Below are 27,704 nucleotides of genomic sequence, written 5' to 3'. Positions count from 1 at the left end.
GTGTGGGTGTCCCGGAGATGTTCCCTAAAGCGCTCTGCTAGGAGGCACCCAGTCTCCCCAATGTAGAGGAGATCGCATCGGGAGCAACGGATACAATAAATGATATTAGTGGATGTGCAGGTAAAACTTTGATGGATGTGGAAGGCTCCTTTAGGGCCTTGGATAGAGGTGAGGGAGGAGGTGTGGGCGCAGGTTTTACAGTTCCTGCGGTGGCAGGGGAAAGTGCCAGGATAGAGGGTGGGTTGTAGGGGGGCGTGACCTGACCAGATAGTCGTGGAGGGAACGGTCTTTGCGGAAGGCGGAAAGGGGTAGGGAGGGAAATATATCCCTGGTAGTGGGGTCTGTTTGGAGGTGGCGGAAATGTCGGCGGATGATTTGGTTTATGCGAAGGTTTGTAGGGTGGAAGGTGAGCACCAGGGGCGTTCTGTCCTTGTTACGGTTGGAGGGGTGGGGTCTGAGGGCGGAGGTGCGGGATGTGGACGAGATGCGTTGGAGGGCATCTTTAACCACGTGGGAAGGGAAATTGCGATCTCTAAAGAAGGAGGCCATCTGGTGTGTTCTATGGTGGAACTGGTCCTCCTGGGAGCAGATACGGCGGAGGCGGAGAAATTGGGAATACGAGATGGCATTTTTGCAAGAGGTAGGGTGGGAAGAGGTGTAATCCAGGTAGCTGTGGGAGTCGGTGGGTTTGTAAAAAATGTCAGTGTCAAGTCGGTCGTCATTAATGGAGATAGAGAGGTCCAGGAAGGGGAGGGAGGTGTCAGAGATGGTCCAGGTAAATTTAAGATCAGGGTGGAATGTGTTGGTGAAGTTGATGAATTGCTCAACCTCCTCACGGGAGCACGAGGTGGCGCCAATGCAGTCATCAATGTAGCGGAGGAAGAGGTGGGGAGTGGTGCCGGTGTAATTATGGAAGATCAACTGCTGTACATAGCCAACAAAGAGACAGGCATAGCTGGGGCCCATACGTGTGCCCATGGCTACCCCTTTGGTCTGGAGGAAGTGGGACAATTCAAAGGAGAAATTGTTAAGGGTAAGGACTCGTTCGGCCAAACGAATGAGAGTGTCGGTGGAAGGGTACTGTTGGGGACGTCTGGAGAGGAAAAAATGGAGGGTTTGGAGGCCCTGGTCATGGCGGCTGGAGGTGTAGAGGGATTGGATATTCATGGTGAAGATGAGGCGTTGGGGGCTGGGGAAACAGAAGTCTTGGAGGAGGTGGAGGGTGTGGGTGGTGTCTCGAACGTATGTGGGGAGTTCCTGGACTAGGGGGGATAGGACAGTGTCGGGGTAGGTAGAGATGAGTTCAGTGGGGCAGGAGCATGCTGAGACAATGGGTCGGCCAGGGTGGTCAGGCTTGTGGATCTTGGGAAGGAGGTAGAACCGGGCAGTGCGGGGTTCCCGGACTATGAGGTTGGAAGCTGTGGGTGGGAGATCTCCTGAGGTGATGAGGTTCTGTGTGGTCTGGGAGATGATGGTTTGGTGATGGGGGGTGGGGTCATGGTCGAGGGGGCAGTAGGAAGAGGTGTCCTCGAGTTGGCGTTTGGCTTCAGCGGTGTAGAGGTCAGTGCGCCAGATTACCACTGCGCCCCCTTTATCCGCTGGCTTGATGGTGAGGTTGGGATTGGAGCAGAGGGATTGGAGGGCTGCGCGTTGTGAGGGTGAGAGGTTGGAGTGGGGGAGGGGGGTAGACAGGTTGAGGCGGTTAATGTCCTGGCGGCACTTGGAAATGAAGAGGGCAGGTAATAGGCCAGCACGGGGTGTCCAGGTGGATGCAGTGTGTTGGAGGTGAGCGAAGGGGTCCTCGGAACCATAACGTTGGTTAATATTTCTGTTCCCCCTCCATCTCTGTCCCCTCACTTACAGCTGCTGATAGTGCAGGAATGTTGTGATGTTGACAAACATTTAAATGAATCTTCCAAACACTGCTGCAAGCAGCTGTGGGCTAAGTGTCGCTGAAGGAATGAGTGTTTTTATTCCATTTTGTTTGAAACCTTTGTTTGTCTGTTCCAAAGTTATTGGAGCTGTGGAAAGAGGTAGAGGTGGAGTAGATTTTTGTCAGTTTTTGAATGCCAGATATACTGTGTCGTATTTGTTCATGGTGTCCAAGAGTCATTTGTCATGAACCATCCAATCAGATGGTTGGGAGTCAGTCTGCTTTCCAATTGGGCTGAGATGAGAGGACACCATAGGGTGTGTGGCTGAGGCTGGAGGTTAGAATCATAGAATCACAGAATAGACTCATAGAATCAATACAGTGTGGAAGTAGGCTATTCGGCCTGTTGAGTCAATACCAACCCTCCAAAGAACATCCAACTTAGACCCACCCTCCCCCTTTCCTCTACCCTATTACTCTACATTTACCCCTGACTAATGCATCTAACCTACACACCCCTGGACACTGTGGGCAGTTTAGCATGGCCAACCCACCTAACTAGCACTGTGGGAGGAAACTGGAGCACCCGGAGGAAACCCACGCAGACACCGATAGAATGTGCAAACTCCACACAGACAGTCACCCGAGGCTGGAATCGAACCTGGGTTCCTGGCGCTGTGAGGCAGCAGTGCTAACCACTGAGCCACCAACAGGGCAAAATGGTTCAGGGAGCAAAACTGCTGGAAGATGTCCACCAAGTATGCAACCGTTACCCTGCATCCCTATTGATTTCAGGAAGCTGTCTGTCCTGAGTGTTGCCTCTCCTGGCCTATGGGCACCTCCACCTTGATAAATAATTGATTTGCACCTCAGCTCCCATGCAAACCCATATAGCTGACTGACAGTCTGAGAGATTGGAGGGAAGTAGGATCCATCCCATCACTCTGGGCATTAAGAGGTTTGGCCTCGAACCCATTAAAACCACTCAGCCCTTCGATGGATAGCAGCCTCAAATCTGCTGCAGAGCTCGAGACGTCGATTCTCCTGCTCCCTCGGATGCTGCCTCACCTGCTGTGCTTTTCCAGCACCACACTCTCAACTCTGACCTCCAGCATCTGCAATCCTCACTGTCTCCTAGCAACCTCAATGCCCTTGTTTTTGGGGTTTTTAAAAATCGGTGATCGAACCCATAAGAAGAAACCATCTACGTTCTATCGCAATCTTCATCCTTGCTCATTGAATCAGTAGCACAGCGCTGAAACCGTGGGTTTATTCAGGCTGCATAATTGAAATGGGAATTTAAGAGGCTTAATTAGAAGCTCCTGTGCACTTGCAGAGAAACCAGATGGTGCGTTCATTAAATGTTCACTTCCATCCATGTGTTTTTTTTTAGAGAAATCTATTATGAAATGCAATTATACAAAATTAATAGCGCGTAGCAAAATAGAGAAAAGTCAGCTATTTTTTATTTAGTTGCTTAAAATAAACTTAATAGTTAACACTTGGAGCACAATGTTGTTAGGAGTAAAAGGGGTGGGAATTGGAACAAATAGTGGCCTTCGGAGAAACAGCAGTGGAAGTTAATTAGATGTTGCCACAGTTTATTTTCTTAGCATGGGGTCAGAGCTACTTGCTGATGGGTAGTCTTGGTGCATCTTCCAGTTACTTCATCAGTTGTAGCAGGTGATGTGTGGTCCACCCATCTTAGGAGTCACAAAGAGTCACATTCTCTTCTCCAGAGGGCATTGTGGGCCGAGTCATTGATAGGTTCAAGACTGAGTCAGATCGATTCTTGATAGACAAGGACATTGAGGTTGGGATGGAGTGAGGGCTGATGGGAAATTGGAGCGACACAGCTTCCTTCAGTGGCAGAACAGGCTTGACATCTCCATTGTTTATGCCGTCTATAGGATGTTGGTGAGACCACTTTTGGAGTACGGTGTCCAGTTCGAGAGGAAGGATGTTATTAAATAGGAGAGGGTGCAGAAAAGATTTACAAAGATGATAGCCAGACTGGAAGGTTTGAGTTATAAGGAGAGGCTGGATAGACTGGGACCTTTTTCACTGGAGTATAGGAGGTGGAGGGGTGACCTTACAGAAGTTAATAAGATCATGAGGGGTGTGGGTAAGGTGAATAGCCAAGGTCTTTTCCCCAGGGTATGGGAGAGTTCAAAACTAGAGGGCATAGGTTTAAGGTGAGAGGAGAAAGATTTAAAAGAGACCTGAGGTGCAACTTTTTCTCACATGCTGGTTAGTTTGTGGACTGAACTGCTAGTTACAAAGAGGGCAAAGCTGTGGACATGATCTATATGGACTTCAGTAAGGCGTTCAACAAGGTTCCCCATGGGAGACTAGTTGCAAGGTTAGATCACACTGAATACAGGGAGAATTAGCAATTTGGATACAGAACTGGCTGAAAGATCAAAAATGGAGGGTGGTGGTGGAGGGTTGCTTTTCAGACTGGAGGCCTGTGACCAGTGGAGTGCCACAAGGATCGGTGCCGGGTCTACTGCTTTTTGTCATTAATATAAATGATTTGGATGTGAACATAAGAGGTATAGTTAGTAATTTTGCAGCTAACCCTATAATTGGAGGTGTAGTGGACCACGAAGAAGGTTACCTCAGAGTACAACGGGATTTTGATCATCTGGACGGGTTTATGAATAGGAAGGGTTTAAAGGGATATGGTCCAAATGCTGGTAAACAGGACTAGATTAGGTTAGGATATCTGGTCAGCATGGACGAGTTGGACTGAAGGGTCTGTTTTTGTGCTGTACATCGCTATGACTCTAGAGGAAGTGGTAGAGGCAGTTACAGTAACAACATTTAAAAGGCATTTGGACAGGTACATGAAGAGAAGAGGTTTAGAGGGATATTGGCCAAACACAGGCAAGTGGGACTAGTGTAGTTTGGGAAGATTGGTCAGCATGGATGAGTTGGACCGAAGGGTCTGTTTCCGTGCTGTATGACTCGAGTTAGCCATATTCCTGGAGGGTGTGTTACCATGTGACTTCCCACATCAATTGCAAAGAGAATAGACCTCTCCCAGCAACAGATGGTCAGACTCGTGACTCTGTAAAATAACTTTTCCCTTATGTCCAACATTTGTATTTCTGGTGTGTGCTATTATTCTGTACTTTAACAATGTGAACCATATGAGGGAGCAATCCCAGCATTAACTCAGAACTGCTGTGTCTATAGAACTCAGTTCAGGGGCTGGCCAATTCTGCAGCAAGTTCTTGCATCCTGATTTCCCACTGCGTGTCCAGCATCAACAAGGCGTTAGTTTGGAGTGCGATGGAACAGTCTCCATTTGCCTGAGTGCAGCTCCAACAACACTCGAGAAATGTAACATTGTTAATTATATATCATAGAGTCATAGAGGTATACAGCACAGAAACAGGCCCTTCGGCCCAACATGCCCATACCACCCAGTTCTCACCATTAAACTAATCCCATTTGCCTCTGTTTTGTTTGTCCATATCCCATCCATGTACCTGTCTCAATCAAATATGCAGATGGAGAAAATTAATAAGGGTTTTAGTTGATGCAAATGGAAGGGCTTTCTTATGGCACAGAGTTAGTGCCCCTATCTCTGAGTCAGAAGGTCTGGGATCAAGTCCCACCTACCACAGAGGTGTATCATGGTTATAAGCTGTTCAGATGGGCTGATTGAAAATATAATAGAAAGAGTCTGTTGAAACGGTTGTGCACCTGAGTTAGAAAGTGAATGCTGTAATGTTTTGCTCTGTAAGTATATCTTAGACTGATTTGAGATTGACTCCAGGATTGTCCATCAGCTACTGAAATAGAATAGACACCATCCAAGACAAAGAAGTCTACTTAATCGGCATCCCTTCAATATTCACTCCCTCCACAATCAAGCACAGGGGCAGAAATGTCTACCATATAAAAGATGCTCTGCAGCAACTTGCCAAGACTTCTTCAAGCATGAGACCTCTACTGCTGAGAAAAACAAGGGCAGCAAACCCATGGGAACAAACACGATTGTCTGTTGAAAACTGAAGCAACTTTGAGGTGTGGAATTACCTGCAGGAGGGAGGAGCCAGTGCCACAAAGGGCCAGCAGCCTCACCCAGCACAGAACTGGCCAAAACACCATCTGAAAGCTACTGGACCTGATCTGGGGAGAAAGAAATCCCAGTGTGCACAACAATTTCCTACTTGTAGATACACTAGAATCGTCTCCCTTCATTGAATCTGAAAGCTGTGCACGAATGCACACCATTCTGCTTGGGTTTGACAGTTTGAAAGTCGCCCCCTCCAACTCTCAATCATCCCTTTAACAGGCTTTGATGAGCTGTTAGTTGGAGGCAAGAGAGGTTGAGACACCACCCCCAATTAGGTCTTATTTTGAAAAGACCAGTGCGTCCTGGAGGTGGTGTGTTTTGGACAGGCACCCATTCCCAAGTGAAAATTCCACCTTCCACAAGGGGAACTCATTAACTCCCAGTTCCCCTTCAAGTCACACACCACCTCGCAAGCCTGGAACCCGCAGTTTGTTGGTAGCATGAGAACACCTTCACCACACATAGAAACATCAGAGCAGGAGTAGGCCATTCGGCCCATTGAGTCTGCTCTGCATTTCAATATGATCATGATTGGTCATCCAACCTAATACCCTGTTCCTGCTTACTCCCCATACTTTTTGATCCCTTTTCCTCTACGGACCATATAATAGTACCCCTGTATCCGCAGGGGATTGTTCCACGGCCTACCTTGGAAACCTGAAACTGTGGACTGAAGCAAACCCATTCATTTCAATGGGGAACGTACCTTCCCAGCAGCCTCCTGGTCCCTGGTTCCAGAACGTTCCCTTTTATATGTTCAGCACGGCGTAAACCGCGGGTAACTGAGACTGCAGAAAACGATTCCGCAGATACAGGGGGGGTGGGGAGGGTCACTCTGTATGTGACTCCTTCCTGAAAATATCCAATATTTTGACCTGGACTGGTTCCTGTGGCAGAGAATTCCACACTGTCTACAGAATTCCGCAGCACCACAAAGAGATGTATTTATTTGCAGGAAAGTTGGGTTGGGCATTCAATGTTGGTTTTCCCAGAGACACTCAAAATGTAGTGAATAAATAAATGTAAAATGTCTGTCAATACCAGGGTCATCAAGGTTGTCTTAGAGTCCCCCAGAATTAAATATTAATCTCCAAGACCCTGAAGTCACAAAATCTGAGAGAATCCTTTCTCAGGGCGGTTGAAGGGTAAAATTGCAAGTTTCGTTCAAAGTTTCTTTAAACCCTTATATCAATATTGGAGACAGAGATAAAAGAACGCGACCCCAGCGCTATGCTTAACCAGAATTGGCGATTTCCATCAGCCAGATGGTAAAGACTGCCCCAATGCTGAGGACATCACCAGTCATAGAGTCATACAGCACAGAAACAGACCCTTCGGTCCAACCAGTCCATGCCGACCATAATCCTAGACTAAACTAGTCCCACCTGCCTGCGCTTGGCCCATACCTCTCCAAACATTTCTTATTCATACACTTATCCAAATGTCTTTTAAACACTGTAACTGTAACCACATCCACCACTTCCTCTGCAGCTTCATTCCACAGGCACCACCCTTTGTGTAAAATAGTTGACCATCGTGCCTTTTTAAAATCTTTCTCCTCTCACCTAAAAAAACATGCCCCTTAGTCTTCAAATCCTCCACCCCAAGGGAAAAGACACCTGCCATTCACCTTATCACCTCGTGATTTTATAAACCTCTGTAAGGTCACCCCTCACCCTCCTACGCTCCAGTGAAAAAAGTCCCAGCCTATCCAGCCTCTCCTTAAAACTCCAACCCTCCATTCCTGGCAACATCCTGGTAAATCTGTTCCGAACCCTCTCCAGTGATTGAGGAGAACCAGTAGAATGGCTCCCCGGTATATCTCCCACTTCAGGATGAAAGTAGACATTAATCCTGCTTAAAATCTAGGCTAGTGTATGAACTCACATTCAGGTTAATAAATAAAATATTGGTTTATTTTATTCTTAAAAACTACAAAGATTTTTTTTACGGATCTCTTTTTTTTCAAAACAGTAACAGGAGGTTTTATTTTGAATAAAGTACTGGCCCTTTAGACTTTACTGTTTGAGAAAGGTCAATCGCCGGTCTCAACCCTCAGTTCTCCGTACGGTGTCACATTTTGTCCAGATTGGCTCGTTGGGTCAACTGATGGTTGGATCCATTTTCTAAGTGGACCACGCCTCTTGTTTCTGGCAGGTTTACTCAAATGAGATGAAAGGTCGACAAAAAAAAAATAGGAGAAGTTTGGAAATTTGACTGGAATTCTTCCCAATCTCGCATTGGGAACGTTCGTCTCTCCGACGGATGCCGTTATTCTCTTGCCAAAATCACAACAGGAGATCAGGACCAAATTCAGGGACAGAGGTTCTAAATCATCGACACAAACAGAAAATCTTTGAAATACAGTCTGAGGTTTAGGTATTAGATTTGGAGCATCTCTGGTGTTTTGCCGTGCTGAATCTCCAGTCGTGAGATGCAGTGTGGACTGGCCACCTGTATTGGGTGCTGTTTTGGACCCTCCAGCACATCATCTGTGTTCTACTAAGAATGGGATGAAGCTGGTGTTCACGGTGCAGAGACTGTTTGTGGCCTCACAAACCCCTTTTCGACTGAGAGAGGTTCAATTCTAAACTTTCCAGTGAACCTTTACCTCAAGCTGCTTTTTTTTTTAAAATGCAATGTATTTTAAGGGTTATGAACTCTATTCTCTGGATGTTTGCCTGTTGAAAGCTGGCTGAGCAGCATTCAAGAGAAGAAACAAATCCCATCTGTTTAGTTTGAAGGCCAGTTCTCAGTGTTTTACCAGACTGGTATGGACACCCAGTGTCCTGCCAACTTGAATTAAACCACTCGAGCACACCATTAATTGGACTTAAAGGAAACCTCCAGGCTATACAAAACAGATGGCAGTTGTAAAGGAAATAGCTAATATACTGAACAGTTCTCTCCTTTAAAATGTGCTTGGCGTACTGCTGCTTGTACTCACATGAAGGACAGTCCCTTCGGTGAAGTTTCAAATGTTAGTGAGGCTGTACCAGTGCAAGAGGAGCGCTCTCTCTCTCTGCTTTACAATCTGGGCAATGTGAGGCCAGCTCTCAATGACTAAAAGCAATGCTCAGTGAGGCACAAGTCTACTGATAGTGGATTGATTTCCAGTCTGCTCCGGGTTAAGCAATCTCTGCTGGGCAGCAGCTGGAGTGTTCCAATTGGCCACAACAGCTGAGGTCCTTCAATTGGCTGCAGCAGCTGGGGTGCTGTAATTGGCTGCAACATCTTGGGTGATCCAATTGGCTGCACAGCTGGGGTGATCCAATTGGCTGCAGCATCTGGGATGCTGTAATTGGCCACAGCATCTGAAGTGCTCTAATTGGCTGCAGTATCTGGGGTGATCCAATTGGCTGCAGCATCCATGGTGATCCAATTGGCTGCACAGCTGGGGTATTCCAATTGGCTGCTGCATCCATGGTGATGCAATTGGCTGCACAGCTGGGGTGATGCAATTGGCTGCACAGCTGGAGTATTCCAATTGGTTGCACAGCTGGGGTGATCCAATTGGCTGCACAGCTGGGGTGATCCAATTGGCTGCAGCAGTTGGGGTGCTCCAATTGGCTGCAACATCTGGGATGCTGTAATTGGCCACGGCATCTGAAGTGCTCTAATTGGCTACAGCAGCTGGGGTGATCCAATTGGCTGCAGCATCTGGGGTGATCCAATTGGCTGCAGCAGCTGGGGTGATCCAATTGGCCGCACAGCTGGGGTGCTCCAATTGGCTGCAGCATCTGAGGTGTTCCAATTGGCTGGAACACCTCTATACTAGGGAAAGAGAACTCTGTGTAAGATCACTACCCTTGGTGTGAACAAGGACAGCAGCAAGTATGTTTGTCATGAATGCCTCCCATGTTTGAAAACTCACCAGCACTCATCCCCTGCTCGGATTCACAGCAGATCCATTCAGGAGGCACTGTGAGCCATCAGCAGCAGAGTTATTTTCCACCACCATCTGTAACATCAAGAACCAGCATATTCCCCAGTCTACCATTACCGTCAAGCCAGGAGATTAACTGTGGCTCAGTGAAGAGTGCAGAGGGCATGCCAGGAGCAGCACCAGGCACATTTAAAAGCAGGATGCAAACATGGTGAAGCAGGAATTAGATGCACTTATTTTTAATATTTCATCGGATCACTGGTTAGGTCAGCATTTACAGCCTACCTCTAATTGTTCTGGTCTTGTCACTGATGGTCACAACCCAAGAGTGACGATAAGAGTGAAATCTTGGCGAATGCCAAGGAATACAAAGGTTCGCTGCAGTAAAGAGTTTGGGGTTTCCAGAGGAGAACACTGATTTGCTGCTGGCCTGTGTTGTTAACTAATGCCAAAACTGCAATAGCTGAGGTCCTGCAGTTGGCCGCAGCAGCTGAGGTATTCCAAATGGCTGTCACACTTCTGTACAAGGGAAAGAGAACACAAGAGAACTTCCCCCACCTGTGCTTTGGTCAGTATTTACGTGGTTTAGCTGCTAAACAATTGATTGTTGCTTACACACCACTTGAGCCCTGTATTGGGGGGACAGCTGAGGAGAGGAGTCTGTCTTGTTGTCATTTCCCTCCAGACAAGTAAAATCTTCTTACGGTTAGGCACGGAGCGATTCGCATCTCAACTGTGGGTTAAAAATAATCGGGAATAGTATGCAATTCCTTCCCAGGTTTTCAAGAGATCTGCATCTCTCCCCTTCCCCGCCCCACCCCGAATGCACTTGCATAACGCTCTGCCAAATTGAATTGGACTGGCTTGTAAATCAATGAAATCAAGCTTTTCCTTGCAAAGTCAATGCCATTATTAATCTTCCAAACATGCCTGGAGGAATTATTTGACATCCTGTCCTGCTATCTTGGTACGATTCCGATTTAGTCACAAAATGTTACCACCTAATACAGCTGGTCAAGTAGCTGACGAGGGATGTGTTGTGAGCATGCTCCTTACAGAAGGTATCCAATGAATATTTAATTCTGTCTGATTAATGACTCTTTGCACAATGGTGGGCATTATTTGCCTCTTCCTCTCTGTCCTAATTCTTAAAACAAATTAAATATTGATAAGGCATTAAGCAAGTGTGTGAAATTCCTATGGAAGTCGTCCTTCTGGTTATGCCCTAGTGCTCTTAGATATGTACTTGTCCCTCATGGATGTGGCTTTCTGCTCCCTGTCTGCTTGCAGTTAGAGAATTTGAGCTTCTGACTGTCCGATACTGTGAGCCACAGCCACAGTGATACCAGTTTTAAGCTGTCGTTGCATCTCACTGTTGCAGTAAGGGCATGTTATGTTGGTACCGGGTAAGTTGTGGAAATCCTTAATTGTCTCAACATTGCCTTGGATTTTGATTTTTTTTGTGTGATGTGGGCACCATTGACGGGACCACCATTTACTGCCCATCCTTAATTGCCCTTGAGAAGGTGACGGCAAGCTGCTTTCTCAGTGTAAGTAGATCCATAACCTATAGCCAAGGCTGATGTCAGCTGAAAGAACAAAGAACAGAGAAAATTTACAGCCTAGGAACAGGCCCTCCAAGCCTGTGCTAATCAAATCCACTCTAAACCAAAGATGACTAAGTGTCTTTATTTAACTCTGTTTTGTAGGAAAGAGCAGTCACTGCGTTGCTGAGAGGGTATTTAGCTGTTTTATTTGTTTAATTGTTGGTTTTGTTTTCCAGTGAAAGCTGATGACCTGCAGACAATAAAGAAAGAGCTCACCCAGATAAAGTACCGCATCGACAGTTTGCTGGACAGTCTGGACAGGATGGAGAAGCAACGCAAAGCTTCACCGGGTGAGTGAGAGGATGGATACAACCAGCAATAATTGCTGGACTAAACCAAACACAGACAATGCTGGAGAAACTCAGCAGGTCTGGCAGCACAGAATCCCTGCAGTGGGGAAGCAGGTCATTCAGCCCACTGACCCTCCAAGGAGCATCCCAGCCAGACCCACCCCTGTAATTCTGCATTTCCCATGGCTAGTACACCTAACCTGCACATCCCTTGACACTACAGGGTGATTTAGCGTGGCCAATCCACCTAACCTGCACATCCCTGGACATTACAGGGTGATTTAGCGTGGCCAATCCACCTACCTGCCCATCCCTGGACACTACAGGGTGATTTAGCATGGCCAATCCATCTAACCTGCACATCCCTGGACACTACAGGGTGATTTAGCGTGGCCAATCCACCTACCTGCACATCCCTGGACACTGCAGGGTAATTTAGCATGGCCAATCCACCTATCTGCACATCCCTGGACACTACAGGGTGATTTAGTATGGCCAATCCACCTACTTGCACATCCCTGGACATTACAGGGTGATTTAGCATGGCCAATCCACCTACCTGCACATCTTTGGAGGAAATCGGAAAATGGGGAAAACATGCAAACCCTGCACAGACAGTCACCCAAGGCTGGAATTGAACCTGGGGTGTCATGAGGCAGCAATGCTAAACACTGAGCAATTATGCCAATCTGTGGAGAGTGAAACAGAGCTAATATTTTGAGTCCGATATGGTTTCTTCAGAACCTAAACCCAATCCTTCTGAAGAAATCATATGAGATTTGAAACATTAACTCTCTTTCCCTCTCCACAGAGTCTGCCAAACCTGCTGAGTTTCTCCAGCATCGTCTGTGTTTGTTTCAGATTTCTAGCATTCACAGTACTTGGCCTTTACTTTCATTGTTCGAACAGATTTCTCATGAATATTGAGCTTGGAGAGGATGTTCAGTCTGGGTAAGGGAAGGCTTAATGTAGGTGCCTAGTCTTATCATCCAGGTCAGCTACAGAAGGATTGGTTAGAAGCTTTGCTCTACGGTGTATCATTCCCAACTTCAATCTTTAATTGACATGAAAAGTTTCTCTACTATCCCCCCTGTCTGTGAAAAATGACCCTGAGCTTCCAGTTGCCTGCCACTTCAACACACCACAGTGTTCCCATGCCAACATTTCTGTCTCAGGCTTGTTGCAGGTGCAGGCTCAACAAACAACATCTCATTTATCGCTGGGGGACCCTGCAGTTCTAAGACTCAACTTTGAGTTCAATAACGTTAGAGCCAGATTCCATCTCTCTATGTCTTTTAACCTACCCCATACTCAGTCCTGTTGCTTTTATCAGAACCACCCATTCCGATGCACTCCCTGGCCCATTATAACCACATTCAGTATAGCTCACCTGTTTTCTCCTATTCCTAGCTCTTAATTATTCACTTATCCAGCTCTCCTTCTGCCTTAGCCTGCTATCCATAATCTCCTTGTTAACCTATCTCTTTCATATCTCTGTCCCTCTCTGAGTTCCATATCCACCTATTTGTTCACCTCTCCCCATCCCCTCCCCCCTGAAATTCGGTTTCAGCATAAATACTACCTTCTCCTCGCTGCGGTCAGTTGTGATGAAAAGTTGCTGGACTCAGAACATTAACTTTGCTTTCTTCCCACGGACGCTGCCAGACCTGCTGAGTTTCTCCAGTAACTTGTGTTTTTGTCCAGAGCATTTATAAGTTTCTCACACTTTATCCCCCGCTCTTTGATAATGCAGAACTTGAATCTTGATGGAGAAGGAGACTTGTTGCTGAGACTTTTCATCTCTTATTCAGGACAAATACCAAATTTCCACTGATCACAACAGTTTTTATGACAGGGTTTTACTAGAGGATGCTGATTGGAATATAGAATGTTACAGCGCAGTACAGGCCCTTGGGCCCTCGATGTTGCGCCGCCCTGTCATACCAATCTGAAGCCCATCTAACCTACCCCATTCCATGAATGTCCATATGCTTGCCCAATGACAACTTAAATGTACTTAAAGTTGGCAAATCCTCTACCGTTGCAGGCAAAGCATTCCATACCCTTACTACTCTCTGAGTAAAGAAACTACCTCTGACATCTATCCTATATCTATCACCCCTCAGTTTGAAGCTATGACCCCTCGTGCTCGCCGTCACCATACTTGGAAAAAGGCTCTCCCTGTCCACCCTATCTAACCCTCTGATTATCTTATATGTCTCTATTAAGTCACCTCTCAACCTTCTTCTCTCCAATGAAAACAGCCTCAAGTCCCTCAGCCTTTCCTCGTAAGACCTTCCCTCCATACCAGGCAACCTTCTAGTAAATCTCCTCTGCACACTTTCCAAAGCTTCCACATCCTTCTTATAATGCGGTGACCAGAACTGTACACAATACTCCAAGTGCAGCTGCACCAGAATTTTGTACAGCTATAGCATAACCTCGTGGTTCAGGAACTCGATCCCTCTATTAATAAAAGCTAAAATACTGTATGCCTTCTTAACAACCCTGTCAAATTGGGTGGCAACTTTCAAGGATCTGTGTACATGGACACTGAGATCTCTCTGCTCATCGACACTACCAAGAATCTTACCATTAGCCCAGTACTTTGCATTCCGGTTACTCCGACCAAAGTGAATCACCTCACACTTGTCCATTTGCCACCTCTCAGCCCAGCTCTGCAGCTTATCTATGTCTTTCTGTAACCTACAATATCCTTCATCACTATCTACTAACCCACCCTCCTACGCCCTCATCCAGGTCATTTATAAAAACGACGAACAGCAGTGGACCCAGCACCGACCCTTGCGATACACCACTAGTAACTGGACTCCAGGATGAACATTTCCCATCAACCACCACCCTCTGTCTTCTTTCAGCAAGCCAATTACTGATTCAAACTGCTGTATCTCCCACAATCCCATTCCTCCGCATTTTGTACAATAGCCTACTGTGGGGAACCTTATCGAACGCCTTGCTGAAATCCATATACACCACATCAACTGGTTTACTCTCATCTACCTGTTTGGTCACCTTCTCAAAGAACTCAATAAGGTTTGTGAGGTACCACCTACCCTACACAAAACCGTGCTGACTATCCCTAATCAAATTATTCTTTTCTAGGTGATTATTAGTCCTATCTCTTATAACCTTTTCCAACACTTTACCAACAACTGAAGTAAGGCTCACTGGTTCTATAATTACCAGGGTTATCTCTACTCCCCTTCTTGAACAGTGGAACCACATTTGCTATCCTCCAGTCTTCTGGCACTATTCCTGTAGACAATGGCGATTTAAAGATCAATGCCAAAGGCTCGGCAATCTCCTCCCTGGCTTCCCAGAGGATCCTAGGATAAATCCCATCCGGCCCAGGGGACTTATCTGTTTTCACACTCTGCAGGATTTCTAATACCTCTTCCTTGTGAACCTCAATCCCATCTAGTCTAGTAGCCTGTATCTCAGTATTCTCCTCGACAACATTGTCGTTTTCTAGAGTGAATACTGTCAAAAAATATTCATTTAGTGCTTCCCCTATCTCCTCTGACTCTACACACAACTTCCCACTACTATCCTTGATTGGCCCTAATCTTACTCTCGTCATTCTTTTATTCCTTAAATACCTATAGGAAGCCTTAGAGTTTACCCTGATCCTATCCGCCAACAACTTCTCATGTCTCCTCCTGGCTCTTCGGAGCTCTCTCTTTAGGTCTTTCCTGGCTACCTTGTAACCCTCAAGCACCCTAACTGAGCCTCACATCTCATCCTAACATAAGCTGCCTTCTTCCTCTTGACCAGAGATTCTACTTCCTTCGTAAATCACAGCTCCCACGCTCTACAGCTTCCTCCCTGCCTGACAGGTACATATTTATCCAGGACAGGAGGTTTTCCTTGAATAAGCTCCACATTTCTAATGTGCCCATCCCCTGCAGTTTCCTTCCCCACCCTATGCTGATTAGTTGGAAATGCAACTCTGATTGGCCAGGATATATATAGCTGTCGAGAAACTAACATGGAATGGAGATGTTTAGGCCTGAAAGTCAGCTACATACCTGACCCGTCAGCAATCTTAACATATTGCAGGGTTTGAGCTACAGGGAGAGGCGGAATAGGCTGGGGCTGTTTTCCCTGGAGCATCAGAGGCTGAGGAGTGATCTTATAGAGGTTCATAAAATCATGAGGGGCATGGATGGAGTAAATAACCAAGGTCTTTTCCCTGGGGTGGGGGAGTCCAGAACTAGAGGGAATAGGTTTAGGATGAGAGGGGGAAGATATAAGAGACCCATTGGACAACGTTTTCACCCAGAGGGTGGTACGGGTATGAAATGAGCTGCCAGAGGAAGTGGTAGAGTCTGGCACAATTACAGCATTTAAAAGGCATTTGGATGGATATATGAATAGGAAGGGTTTAGAGGGATATGGGCCAGGTGCTGGAAATAGGACTGGATTAATATAAGATATCTGGTCGACATGGACAGGTTGGACCGAAGGGTCTGTTTCTGTGCTGTACATCTCTACGACTCTAGATTAGATTAGATTACTTACAGTGTGGAAACAGGCCCTTCGGCCCAACAAGTCCACACCAACCCGCCGAAGTGCAACCCACCCATTCCCCTACATTTACCCCTTTTACCTTACACTACGGGCAATTTAGCATGGCCAATTCACCTAACCTGCACATCTTTGGACTGTGGGAGGAAACCGGAGCACCCAGAGGAAACCCATACAGACAGGGGGGAGAACGTGCAAACTCCACACAGTCAGTCGCCTGAGTCAGGAATCGAACCCGGGTCTCTGGCGCTGTGAGGCAGCAGTGCTAACCACTGTGCCACCGTGCCGCCCACCAAATAACTCTATATTCTTCGTAAGACACAGGCAGTCTTTGATCTTCTATCTGCTGGTATTGTTTTCTTTCATCCCATTTGTTTAACTCTCTGATCTGTGACCAAATCTGATCCAAATGATTTTTGATCTTAACTTTGACACCAATATCAAATCTAACCATGAAATGGTTGCAAGATCTCGACATAATGACAGGTTATAGAGTCCCTATACTGTGAATAGCCTGGGAGCAGGCTATTTGGCCCATCAAGTCCGCACTGACCATCCCACCTTTTCCAGGTAACCCTGCATTTCCGATATGCTAGTCTACCTAGCCTGCACATCCTCGGATACTATGGGCAATATGGCTGGGCCAATCCCCCGAACCTGCGGTCTGTGGGACGTAGACAATGTGCACACAGATTGTCACCCGAGGCTGGAATCGAACCCAGGTTCCTGGCACTGTGAGGCAGTAGTGTTAACCGCTGAGCCACCATTCAGCTAGTTCAAACCTATCATAACTTCCACCTCAGCTGTAGCCCTTGGTGAATTTGTTTAAATTTCACCTTTCTTCTCATGTTGGTGCATCTCTCTGTCTTCATGCTGTAGTGATGTTGACGTGACTTCCATCTCTCCTGTGTGCCTGTTGTGGAGCATTCTCCCAGGCAGGTTTGCCCATGTGCGATCTGTTCGGAAACTGGCAGACCCGTTTTACGACAGCATTTCACCATCAGCAGTGAGAAAAGTTTCATCTCTTCACCTTAACCTGAGCTCCCAGAATCTTTCGAATATTCACAACCTTCAACTGTAATTCACAGATAATTGAAGATAATGCGAATAAATAAAGAAACGAGTTTAATTCCATCACTTTCATTAACACCCATTATACTCAGATGCTAATCTTTTAATTCTTATCTGTGGCTCCAATTATTTGTTTTCTCATTTAAAGACTGTGTGTAGTGAAGCGCATGTTATTTTCAAAAGTCAGAATATCTCTCCATTTAAGGCATCGGGTTTATTTACTTGTAAAACTTCCAATGGAAACAAAACCACACTCGGAAGGCTAGTGCTGCCAATCCCTCATCTCAAATTGCTTCTTATGCAACCCAGTGTGAACACAATCCAATGTGAACGCAATCCAAAATTGTCTGCACAGGTATATCCCAAGATAGAAAGACATATATCGTAATACTCCTGGTTGTGTTCAGAGCTGAAAAGGACAGGGGTGACAATTCCTGGGAGTTACAGTTGCTTTGAAATCTGTTGCACTAAAAACATGTTTGACAGTTCTATTCACTCAGAGCCGTGTTACAAATACTGGCCATTGGGACTGCCAATTATTTGCCGTAATTTCTCATTGATCTCCAGTTTGATGTGATCACAATGAATCGGCACACTTTTGAATTGCAAATGTCATCTACTAATTGCTGAAAGGTATTGACAGTTCTCAGGAACAGAAGGAACACTTTATTTTCCCTGACAGAAACCAAGTGCTGACCTTCTATTCTCTCACTAGTCCCTATTGTGTTGCCATTATTGTTGGAAGTGTTGCCTGAGTCCTAACCTGCACCAGTTTCCATTCCCCCATCACTCCTGGCCTCGTTTGCTCCTTCATGGGGCATGGTTTTCATTGGAAAGGCCAGCGTTTGTTGTCCATCCCAAGTTGCCCTTGAACTGAACGGCTTGTTTGACCATTTCAAAGGGCATCTCAGAGTCAACAACATTCCTGTGGACCTGGAGTCACGTGTAGACCAGATCAGGGTTGGTACTTGCCCTAAAGGACATTAGTGAACCAGATGGGTTTTCACAATAGTTGTTGATCATTTCATAATCACCGTAACTGAGAGGAGTATTTAATTCCACACTTTATCAATTGAATTTCAATTCCAGCTGCTGCTGTGGTGGGATTTGCACCCGTGTCTCCCCTCGCATTGTTGGCTGACATTGGTTCACAGTCCTTTAACTTGGCCAATTTAAAACCATCATCTTTCCCTACTCTGCGACATCCACTAGCTTTACAGTCTTCCTGATCTTGGCATTCCTCCAACTCTGGCCTCTTGGCCCCACACCCTGTCCCATTAATGTAGAAGTCACGTGACATCGTCCCAACAGGTTTGTTTGAAATCACAAGTCACTTCACCTGACGAAAGAGCAGCGCTCTGAATGCTTGTGATTTCAAGTTGGACTATAACTTGGCGCTGTGTGATTTCTAACTAAGTCCACCCCAGTCCAACACCGGCACCTCCACGTCAATAAGAATAAAGCCATACCTTCTGCCATGCAGTTCCCTTTGGAAAGTCCTCTCTGCCTCTTTGATCTCTCCGAACCTATCTGCTCATCAGTGTCTTTAAAGTGCAGCACGTGCCCCAAACATTTTTAACACTCCCCCCCCCCACCCCCCCTCCACTTTCGCCCAGCATATATGCGATGTGGTGTTCTTTCTTGTGTGGAGGAGGGTGAGATCAAGCTTAGGTGAGATGCTCTTTGTGACATCGGCCTGCTGACACTCTGTGCCTCAGGCTAGAGTGGAAAGGACAGCCTGTCGACTTGCAAGCATTGGCGGGAGTTTGTGGAAACAGCGAAAGCTCGGATGGGAAGGAGACGAGCAGAGAGAACCAGGAAAGGAAATAAAAACTGCACTTCATTAGATCTGAGTCATAAGTAATTGACACATTAGACACAACAGATTGGAAATTGAGTGTCGTTTGTGAGCTATTTGCGCTGGAAATGAAAAGTTCCTGCCTGCAGCAAATACCAGCGTGTGCACCACATTCAAATTAATTTCAGTGAACGAGCGCTGTATGAAGCAGGGAGACTAAAGGCAGTGTTTGGGGGGTTGGGGGGGGGGGCAAGGGTGTTGTCATGGATTAATAATCAGTCGTCTAATGTTTGCATTTAAGTGCTGCCGCTTACAACCTCAGGACAAACTGAAGCATTTCTGTTGAAGTGTAGTCATTGGTGGAACATAGGGATTGCAGCAACCAACTTCTGAATGACAGGCCCCCACAAATAGCACTGACCAGCCAATCTGTTTTCGCAACATTGCTGGAGAAACGCATATTATCAGGAGCACTGGGGAGAATTCCCCTGCTTTGTTTGAAATTGTGCGGTGGGCCTTTTGGTTTATATCTACCTGCACAACGAAACTGAGCAGCTCGATCGTGCAATTATCACAGAGCACTGGGACCTCTATCTCAGACCGCTGAGACCTCGAAAACAGAGCATTGAAGCCACTATTCCAGCACATTGTGATCTCTGTTCCAGAGTACTGAAACACCCATTCCAAAACACTATAGCAGAGTACTGGGACTCGAGATCACAGAGAACTGTAACTTTTTTTATTCTAGAGCACAGAGACTCCAATTCCAGAGCACTGGGACCTCTGTACCAGAGCACAGGGCTCCTATTCCGGAGCGTAGGGACCTCTACTCCAGAGAGCAGGGACTCCTATTTGAGAGAATTGGGACTTCTATTCCAGAGAGCAGGGAATCCTATTCCAGAGCACAGGGACCTCTATTCCAGAGCATTGGACCTCTCCTCCAGTGCACAGGGCCCTCCACTCCAGAGCACTGTGAGTTTTGAGCCAGGCAGTTTGAAAGGGATATGAGGACAAATGGTTTTAGGCAGAGAGAGGTGGGACGTGGAATGCACTGGCTGGGAGGGTAGTTGAGGTAGGAATCCTCACAACCTTTAAAAAGTACTTGGATGAGCACTTGAAGTGTGATAACACTCGAGCCCTGGAAAGTGGGACTGGTGTAGGTTCAGTACAGCTTTGGCAGATTGATGGATGGAAGGGCCCCTTCTGTATTCATTATCAATGAGCTTCGGTGAGGGGAGGGGGTTTGTAGGTGTGAGGTGGGGGAAGGGGGGGTGGCTGAAAACCAATTGTAACGGCTGTCACTTTGCAGAGACGAAGGCGGAGAGCGTGATCGCGAAAGACTGTATCCCTGGCGACGGTGTGGTGGACAACCCTGACGATACAACGGCTGACGAGCAGACAGAAGGTGACACCATGGATGGGGCAGAGCTGGAAGGAGATGAAATCCTAGACGAAGGTGATGGAGTGGAGGACGACTTTGACGAGGAAGGCACAGATGAGCTGGTAAGAACTGGGTGGTAACCAGGCCAATATTCCAATGAACATCCACTGCAATCTTGGCACCATACCACGAGGGTCCATTTGTCCCCTGTCAGTGACAGGATCCAACACACACTAGGAACTGGGGGCAGGGGTGAAGGACAGGGGCCTGTGTGCTGATTTATATTTCACTGCTGATTAGTCAACTGTCTCCAACCTTCCCACGCCATAAGATGCCAAGCAGGAAGGATAGAAGGAAAGACCCAACAGCATTGCACCTTACCCAGAATACTTTAGCTTGGTGTTGTCAACACAGAAAGTCAATTGTTCACAGCGGCGACAGTCAATGTGTCGTCAGCTCAGCTCCTGACAGATGCTGTGTACAAAATGTTGTTGCCCGTGCAGAGGCGAAGGATTACCCCTGGCCAACTCTGCAACATCTTGCACTGGATCGTTTGGAGCAGTTCCTGGTAGGAGATTGTGCTCGAAATTAATTCAAGTGCGGCTCACATTGCAACAAAAGAACCATGTCAGAGACATCTGTACAAACAGCTTTTTCAGCTTCTGGTGCTGTTAATCATTAAAATAAATGGAGGTAGGACCAGACTACAGGGCTGGAACGCTTGGTTCATGATTAAGGAGCAATGCCTGGATTGGGAGTTTTTAATCATTCAGGCTGTTGGGATAATTTCAGAACAGGTATGTATTGGATGATAGTGCCTTGCTCACTATTATAAACTCTATTCGACATCAGTTTCTATTGGCTGCAATGTAACGTGTTTATCCTCCGTTCACTCCCGCCTCTGAGTTGGAATCCTGTGTTTGTACCCAGACTCCAGAGCTGGGAATGCGTAATCCAAGCCGGCTGCAAATTGGCTCCGAGTTTTTCCAGCAGTCATTCCTGAGATGAGGCATGTTTCCTCAGAGGAAGGATTGAGTGCACTATATTCCCCCAGAATTGAGAAGAATAAGAGGTGACCTTATTCAAACACACAGTTCATAAGGGGCTTGATGTAGCCAATGCTTAGAGGCTCTTCCCCCCTCCCACAGCTGGAGAGTGTACAAACCAGAGGGGTCACAGTCTCAGAGTAAGGACTTGGCCAGTCGATTCTGAGCTGAGGAGGAGTTCCTTCCCTCAAAGGATTTGGAAACTTTGGAATTCTCTATCCCCAAGACTGATGACTTGTTCAGTGCTTTCAAGGCAGTGATGAATAGACCTTATGTGACGAAGGGAGTTACGGGACATGGTAAGAATTTGGAGTGAAGGTCAGCTATCATTGTTTTGAAAGGTGGTGTAGACTGAATGGTGTACATTTCTGTATTTTTCTGATGTACTGTTGGGAATGAATTTAGCTCAGTTGGCTGGATGGCTGGTTTATAAGGTAGTGTGATGCTAACAGCCTGGGTTCAATTCCTGCCCTGGCTGAGATTGCTATTAGGTCAAAAGCAAAAATTGCTGGAGATGCTCAGCATCTGTGGAGAGGAAATCAGAGTTAACATTTTGGGTTGAGTGACCCTTCCTGAGAGTTTTCCAGCAATTTCTGTTTTTGTTTCTGATTTACGGCATTCGCAGTTCTTTTGTTATTCTTTTTTAGTTTGCCATTCCTGCCTTCTCAACTCTCCCCTTGCCTGAGATGGAGTAACCCTCCCATTAAACCACTATCAGCCATCTCCCTCTAATGACAGCATCCCTCTGAGACTACAGAAACACGACTTATTATTTCTAATGTGACTGACTAGACCCTCTTACTTAATTGCAAGGAAAGGCTCTATACAGAGTCTCCTTCCAGTGATTGATCCAAGTGTCCATTCTTCACACAGAGCCAGAAGTTGCACTTGCACGGCACTTTTACAACAGCACTGCGCCATTCCACAGCCGGTGCGTTTGAAACCTTGTCGCAGAAATCTGGGAATGTGACAGCCATTTTACACGCACCAGCATTCAACACAAGCCCAGGTAGACGGTTAAACAGAGGACTGTGCATGGACACCCACCGAATCGGTGTCACACGAGGCGTTTACCCAGTCAACTCACTGGACCCAAGTAGCTGCTGGCTGGCTCAATCTTATTTCCCTCTGCCCATCTGTGCCAGGTGGCTGCATTGATGCCACACCGTAACTACCTACCTCATGGATTCAGCATAGGAGTGAGAATGAAGTGAGGGAGCCCTCTGCTTTGTGTGTTACCAACTGATTTTTTTTTTCAGTCGGTTGGGCCATCAGAGAGCCATTTATCCAGAACCATTTTTTTTTAAGACATCAGAGGCCCTGATTCTCCTGATTGTAAGTGCTTTCCATGTTCACTGACTTGCAGCTTTCTCTGGAGAATACAGATAAGCCCACATCTCAGTCGAGTATTGTACAGGGAGCTGAATGAGATCCTCTAGCCCTTGTGTTAATTTAAATCCCTGCCATGAAGTTGTAAATTACTTACATTTTGAGCACTGAGAGTCAGCGTGAGCACTGAATATCAGTCGGTATTTAAAAAGAATTTAATAAAAGGCTGACTTTTGCCTTTGATGGTTCTCCTGCGATTTAATTGTTAAGCCAGAAGCACTCTTCTTCATAGGCTGCTAAAATCTGCAGCCTGAGACTATTAAGCTAAGCTTTCATCATTAGGGCAATTTAAAGAGGAAATTGTTTTTTTTTGTATGGATGATGAGGAGCCAGGATATAAAGTATTGGTTGAGCTAAAATTAAATGCTTTTTTATCACTCCCCCCCCTGTGGGAGTCTTGCTTTTATTGCTGTTTCCTTCTGCCTTCATTCACCATGTCACTGTTAAATTTTAGCAAGTTTACTTTGTTGTCAGTGGTTTTCTCCTTCCTGGCGTTCCGACTCTCAGTGGAGTAAGAGCTTTGTCCGTGTCACCAGCTCCTCCCCCCCACCGAAACCCCACTCTTCACCCTCCTCGGTCTCTCTGGGGCAGAGCTGGGGGGGTCTCACCGTGAGTTGTGAATGGCTACGCCGTGGTCAGGAATTGAGGACAACACCAACCTCTTGCCTCCCGACAGCAGGTAAAGTCCAGAGGTGCGTGTCCAGGCTGCTCTTGGTTGAGGTTAGCCAGCAGAAGAGAATTGCCCAAAGAGCTGGAGAGACTGAGTAAGTCTGGAAGCACCTGGGGACAGAGCTACAGTGACCCTTTGTTAACTCTTCACGGAAGCTGCCAGACCTCCTGAATCTCCTTGTTCCAGAACTACAGCACCCGAAGTTCTTTGTTTTATAATAGGAGAGAATTTCCACTGCTTGGTCTCCTTACCTCAACATGTAAAGAGAGGTAAAACGTGAACAAAATACTGCATAATCTAACGTGTATAATCCGGACAATTGGAATTCTCTACTGGTTAGAATATGCGGACTCCGACAGCAGTGACTTGCCTACTTAACAAGCTCCTGGGATTTTTAAAACGAAGCACACATTTGCAAACACAGTTTGGGTTCTGCTGAAGAACGTTGCAATTTCACTCTCTAACAAAGTTTGAATGATATTGAAACGGTTAAAGGCAGCGCTGTTGGGGTCTGAGCAAAGACGAGGACAAAAGAGAGGAAGAATAGTTACTAGCCAGTGATATTTGGAAACGAACAAACTGGTTGTACTGGACCCCGTGTTGAGGTGGACGAGACGAGTCCTATCAGTCGGTCTCATTCACCAGATTTACAGGTTTTTCCTCCAAGGACACTGCCCCCTACCTGAAGGAGGACAAAGATGGTGAGAGCAAAAGGTCCTGTCTGTGGCAGGATTGCTGAGCTCCAGTGACCGATAGACACTAAATTGTGGACTTCCCAGGGTCAGCAGACAAAAAGGAGAAATGGATTTGGCAACAGATTTGTGAAACGTCAGGAGGAATTTCAGGAGCTGGTGAGCCACCTGCCTTATCTGCCGTTTGTTGGGATGCATAGAATCCCTACAGTGTGGAAGCAGGCCATTCAGCCCATTGAGTCCATATCAACTCTCCAAAGAGCATCCCACTCCCCCCACCCTATCCCTGTAAACCCTCATTTCCCATGGCTAACCCATCTGACCTGCACATCTTTGGACTGTGGGAGGAAACCGGAGCACCCGGAGGAAACCCACGCAGACACGGGGAGAATGTGCAAACTCCACACAGACAGTCACCTGAGGTTGGAATTAAATCTGTGAGGCAGCAGTGCTAACCACTGAGTTGGTCTTCCCTGAGCATCTCCTTCAAGTGTCATATTTATGTGTCAAGCAGTTGGGATTCCCTGGAACTCCCGCTGACTGGCATTTTTCAGTTGGTGGAACCCCCTTCCTGGTGTGTGGAACAGATAGTGGGAGAACACTGTGTCAGAAAGCTACTAGGGCCAGACAGAACAGTGTCAGAGTGGGACCAGTGCTTTGAGGGAGGCAAGAAGACAAAGTTGGTGTTGCACTGATCCCAATCAAACAAGACTACCTCCCACAACTGCACCCTCTCATACTCAGGCATTGCATGGTTTTTGCTCCAGGATCCTGGATTTTGCACTCAGAGTATTATTTTCACTGATATTTCCTGTGCATGACCTGTTTGCTCATTTTCCAACCCTCCCCTCGTTTCTTTCTTCTAGATGAACAATCACACTTCGGATACATCAGACACACAATAGAAACAGGCCTTGCAAGCAGCAAGGTTCAGGTTTGTGGCCTTGTTCCTATTGTCACCTGGCTGCTCGATGTGCCCGTTTGCCGAGTGGCGGCTTTTTGAGTTGCGTGAGAGGGTTAAGCGTCCGTCGAATTAACCAGTCAGGGCCAGGTAATTTTGGCGTCCCTTGCCAGCTCACCGCTGAGTGAACCGCGTGTTCGAGAGAGAGAGAGAGAGAGTTCAGCCCAGCCCCTGCGATCTGGCCTTTGGTTCACGGCGAGGGCTGAAGCTCCATTCCGGAGTTGACAGTTCACTATCTGACTGGAGTCTCTTGGTACCGCTGCTGCGTTGTCAGTGGTGTATGTTTCCAGTGAGACATTAAACCCTGCCCGCCCACTCAAGTCAATATCAAAAATCTCAATCTCTTAATCGACAGCCTAGTTAATATTTATTTCTTTGTAATTAATGTGGGCATCAGTAGTTAGGCCAACATTTATTGTCCACAAGGCAGTTAAGAATCAACCCCATTGCTGTGGGTCTGGAGTCACATGTCGGCCAGACCAGGTAAGGATGGCAGTTTCCTTCCCTAAAGGACATTAGTGAACCAGATGGATTTATTCCCCAAAACACATCACGACAGTACTGATCATGTCACAATTATGTACATACGACAGACTACAATACACATTTCCCTCCCTACCCTCGCAACCTGAGCAAGTTGTGTTTTAATTGTTCTCCCTTTTTAAACACTGAGGGGTGTATTTCCCCAGCTCCCTCTGTTTGTGGATTCTGAGTTTGTAAGGACCACTGTGGTCAAGTCAAACCAGATGTAGGGTTTATTCCACACAGTCTCAGATGCAAGGGTATACTGTACTTCACAATGTCGATCTGCGTACAAACATACAGGCCATCAGAAAAGATAAGTAGGTTATTCAATTAGTAACAATGTAAGCACAAAGCAGTCAAAGGATTACCAGATTATAAATGGACTTGCTTTTGAGATGGAGTTCAAAAGCCCAAAGTTGGAGTTAGAAGTCAAGTATTTCTTTATAAGGGAGGTTGATTGGCTAGCCAGCAGTTCAGGCATTTTGGATATTTTTACTATATCTATTTAGAGATGTTATGACACACTTCTGGTGGGAGTTGAAAGCTGGCCTCCTAGGCCAGAGATAGGGGCACTGCCATTGCACTACAAGATCCAAAAGTCCAGGCATTGTAAATGGTTTCCTCTCTTCAAATGTCTTCTGAGGATGTTCTGTTGAACTGTTACTTTTGCTTCACTAACTAAAATTTATTAATGGCGCAATTATAGATTGTGATTATAGACTAACACAAGTATGGATTGTTGGCTGCTTTTTACAGGCCAGAGGCTTTTTCTCTGCTGGCCAGAGTTATGGGTTTTGGAATTGTCATTACAAATTGTTGGGGACTTTTCTTGCCTTTGTGACAGACTATAACTTACAAATTAACATTTCCAGAGCCATTAGGAGATACATGAGCCATTGATTGTCTGGCTGGTTTTAGCTTCTGGAAGGTTACTGCTAAGTCCAGCCCCATGATCATAGCAGCCATCTTTGCTGAGCGGTCAAATGTTCTTTCAAAACAATAACTAAATACAAATATATGTATTTATTAAAATTGCTGTTTTTTTATTCATCTGTGACATGGACATATGTGAAGTCTTGCTGTTTTCAAAATGGCTGCCACACTTCCAATGTTATGACAGGGATTTTAAAAATGCTTTAACAGCTGTAAAACACTTTGGGACGCCCTGAGGATATAAACAAGAGGGGATTTACAAGAGTGATTCCACAAATGAGGAATTTTGGCTGCAATTGGAAAAGCTGGGATTGTTGTACTTTTAGCAAAGGACACTGGTGACAGGGGGTGGTTAGACTTAATGGAGGTATTAAAAAATAAAACAGGATTAGATAGAGAAAGAAAAGCTGTACTCATATCTGGATGGTACAAGGGCTAAGGGCACATATCCAAAGTTTTTGGTAAGAGATGGCAGTGGGGGCTTGTGAAAAAAAACTTTCATACAGAAGAGCTTGAAATCGCTTCCCGAGATGGTGGTGTTTGACAGGCAGGAGGCTGGAAGAACACAACACGCCAGTCAGCATCAGGAGTTGGAGAAGTCAACATTTCAGGAATAGCTCTTCTTCAGGACTGAGAAGATGGTGGTAACGAGACAATCAATGATTTCAGTTGAAATCCCCATGTAAGGGGAGTGGGACTCACTGGCTCGCTCTATGGAGAGATTGAGATTGACAGGCCAAAATGGGCTCCCCCTGTGCCATAATGTCCCTACAATCAGGATTTTGCTCAACACATTGAGGGCTCAACATGGGCCGGAAAGGTGTGTTGGCAACAAGACCCACCCACAGTCCCCTCCCTCATTGCCGACGGCTGCTCGAGGAATCAGTTACCGTTCAGGGCAGTCACCATGTGTCCCCACTCCGCATCTCTTCCCCAGCCAAGAG

General features: G+C 46.3%; 1 protein-coding gene across 5 annotated transcripts in view; it reads left to right on the top strand.

Annotated features, from left to right (window-relative positions):
- The window catches only part of LOC140453171 (RNA-binding Raly-like protein), a 1,408,367-nt gene that overhangs the window by 1,362,741 nt on the left and 17,922 nt on the right, over positions 1–27,704 (top strand). For 4 of the 5 annotated variants that reach the window (XM_072547650.1, XM_072547651.1, XM_072547653.1 and 1 more), the window contains 3 exons: positions 11,633–11,746; positions 20,473–20,666; positions 25,208–25,275. In XM_072547650.1, the coding sequence (XP_072403751.1) occupies positions 11,633–11,746; positions 20,473–20,666; positions 25,208–25,246 (347 nt within the window). In that variant the 3' untranslated portion in view covers positions 25,247–25,275. The remainder of the gene's footprint in view (positions 1–11,632; positions 11,747–20,472; positions 20,667–25,207; positions 25,276–27,704) is intronic. The other variant, XM_072547652.1, reaches the window with a different exon arrangement.

This window comes from Chiloscyllium punctatum, chromosome 26 (assembly GCF_047496795.1).
Source record: "Chiloscyllium punctatum isolate Juve2018m chromosome 26, sChiPun1.3, whole genome shotgun sequence".
NCBI classification, from domain to species: domain Eukaryota; kingdom Metazoa; phylum Chordata; class Chondrichthyes; order Orectolobiformes; family Hemiscylliidae; genus Chiloscyllium; species Chiloscyllium punctatum.
This window is presented reverse-complemented; position numbering and strand designations above follow the sequence as displayed.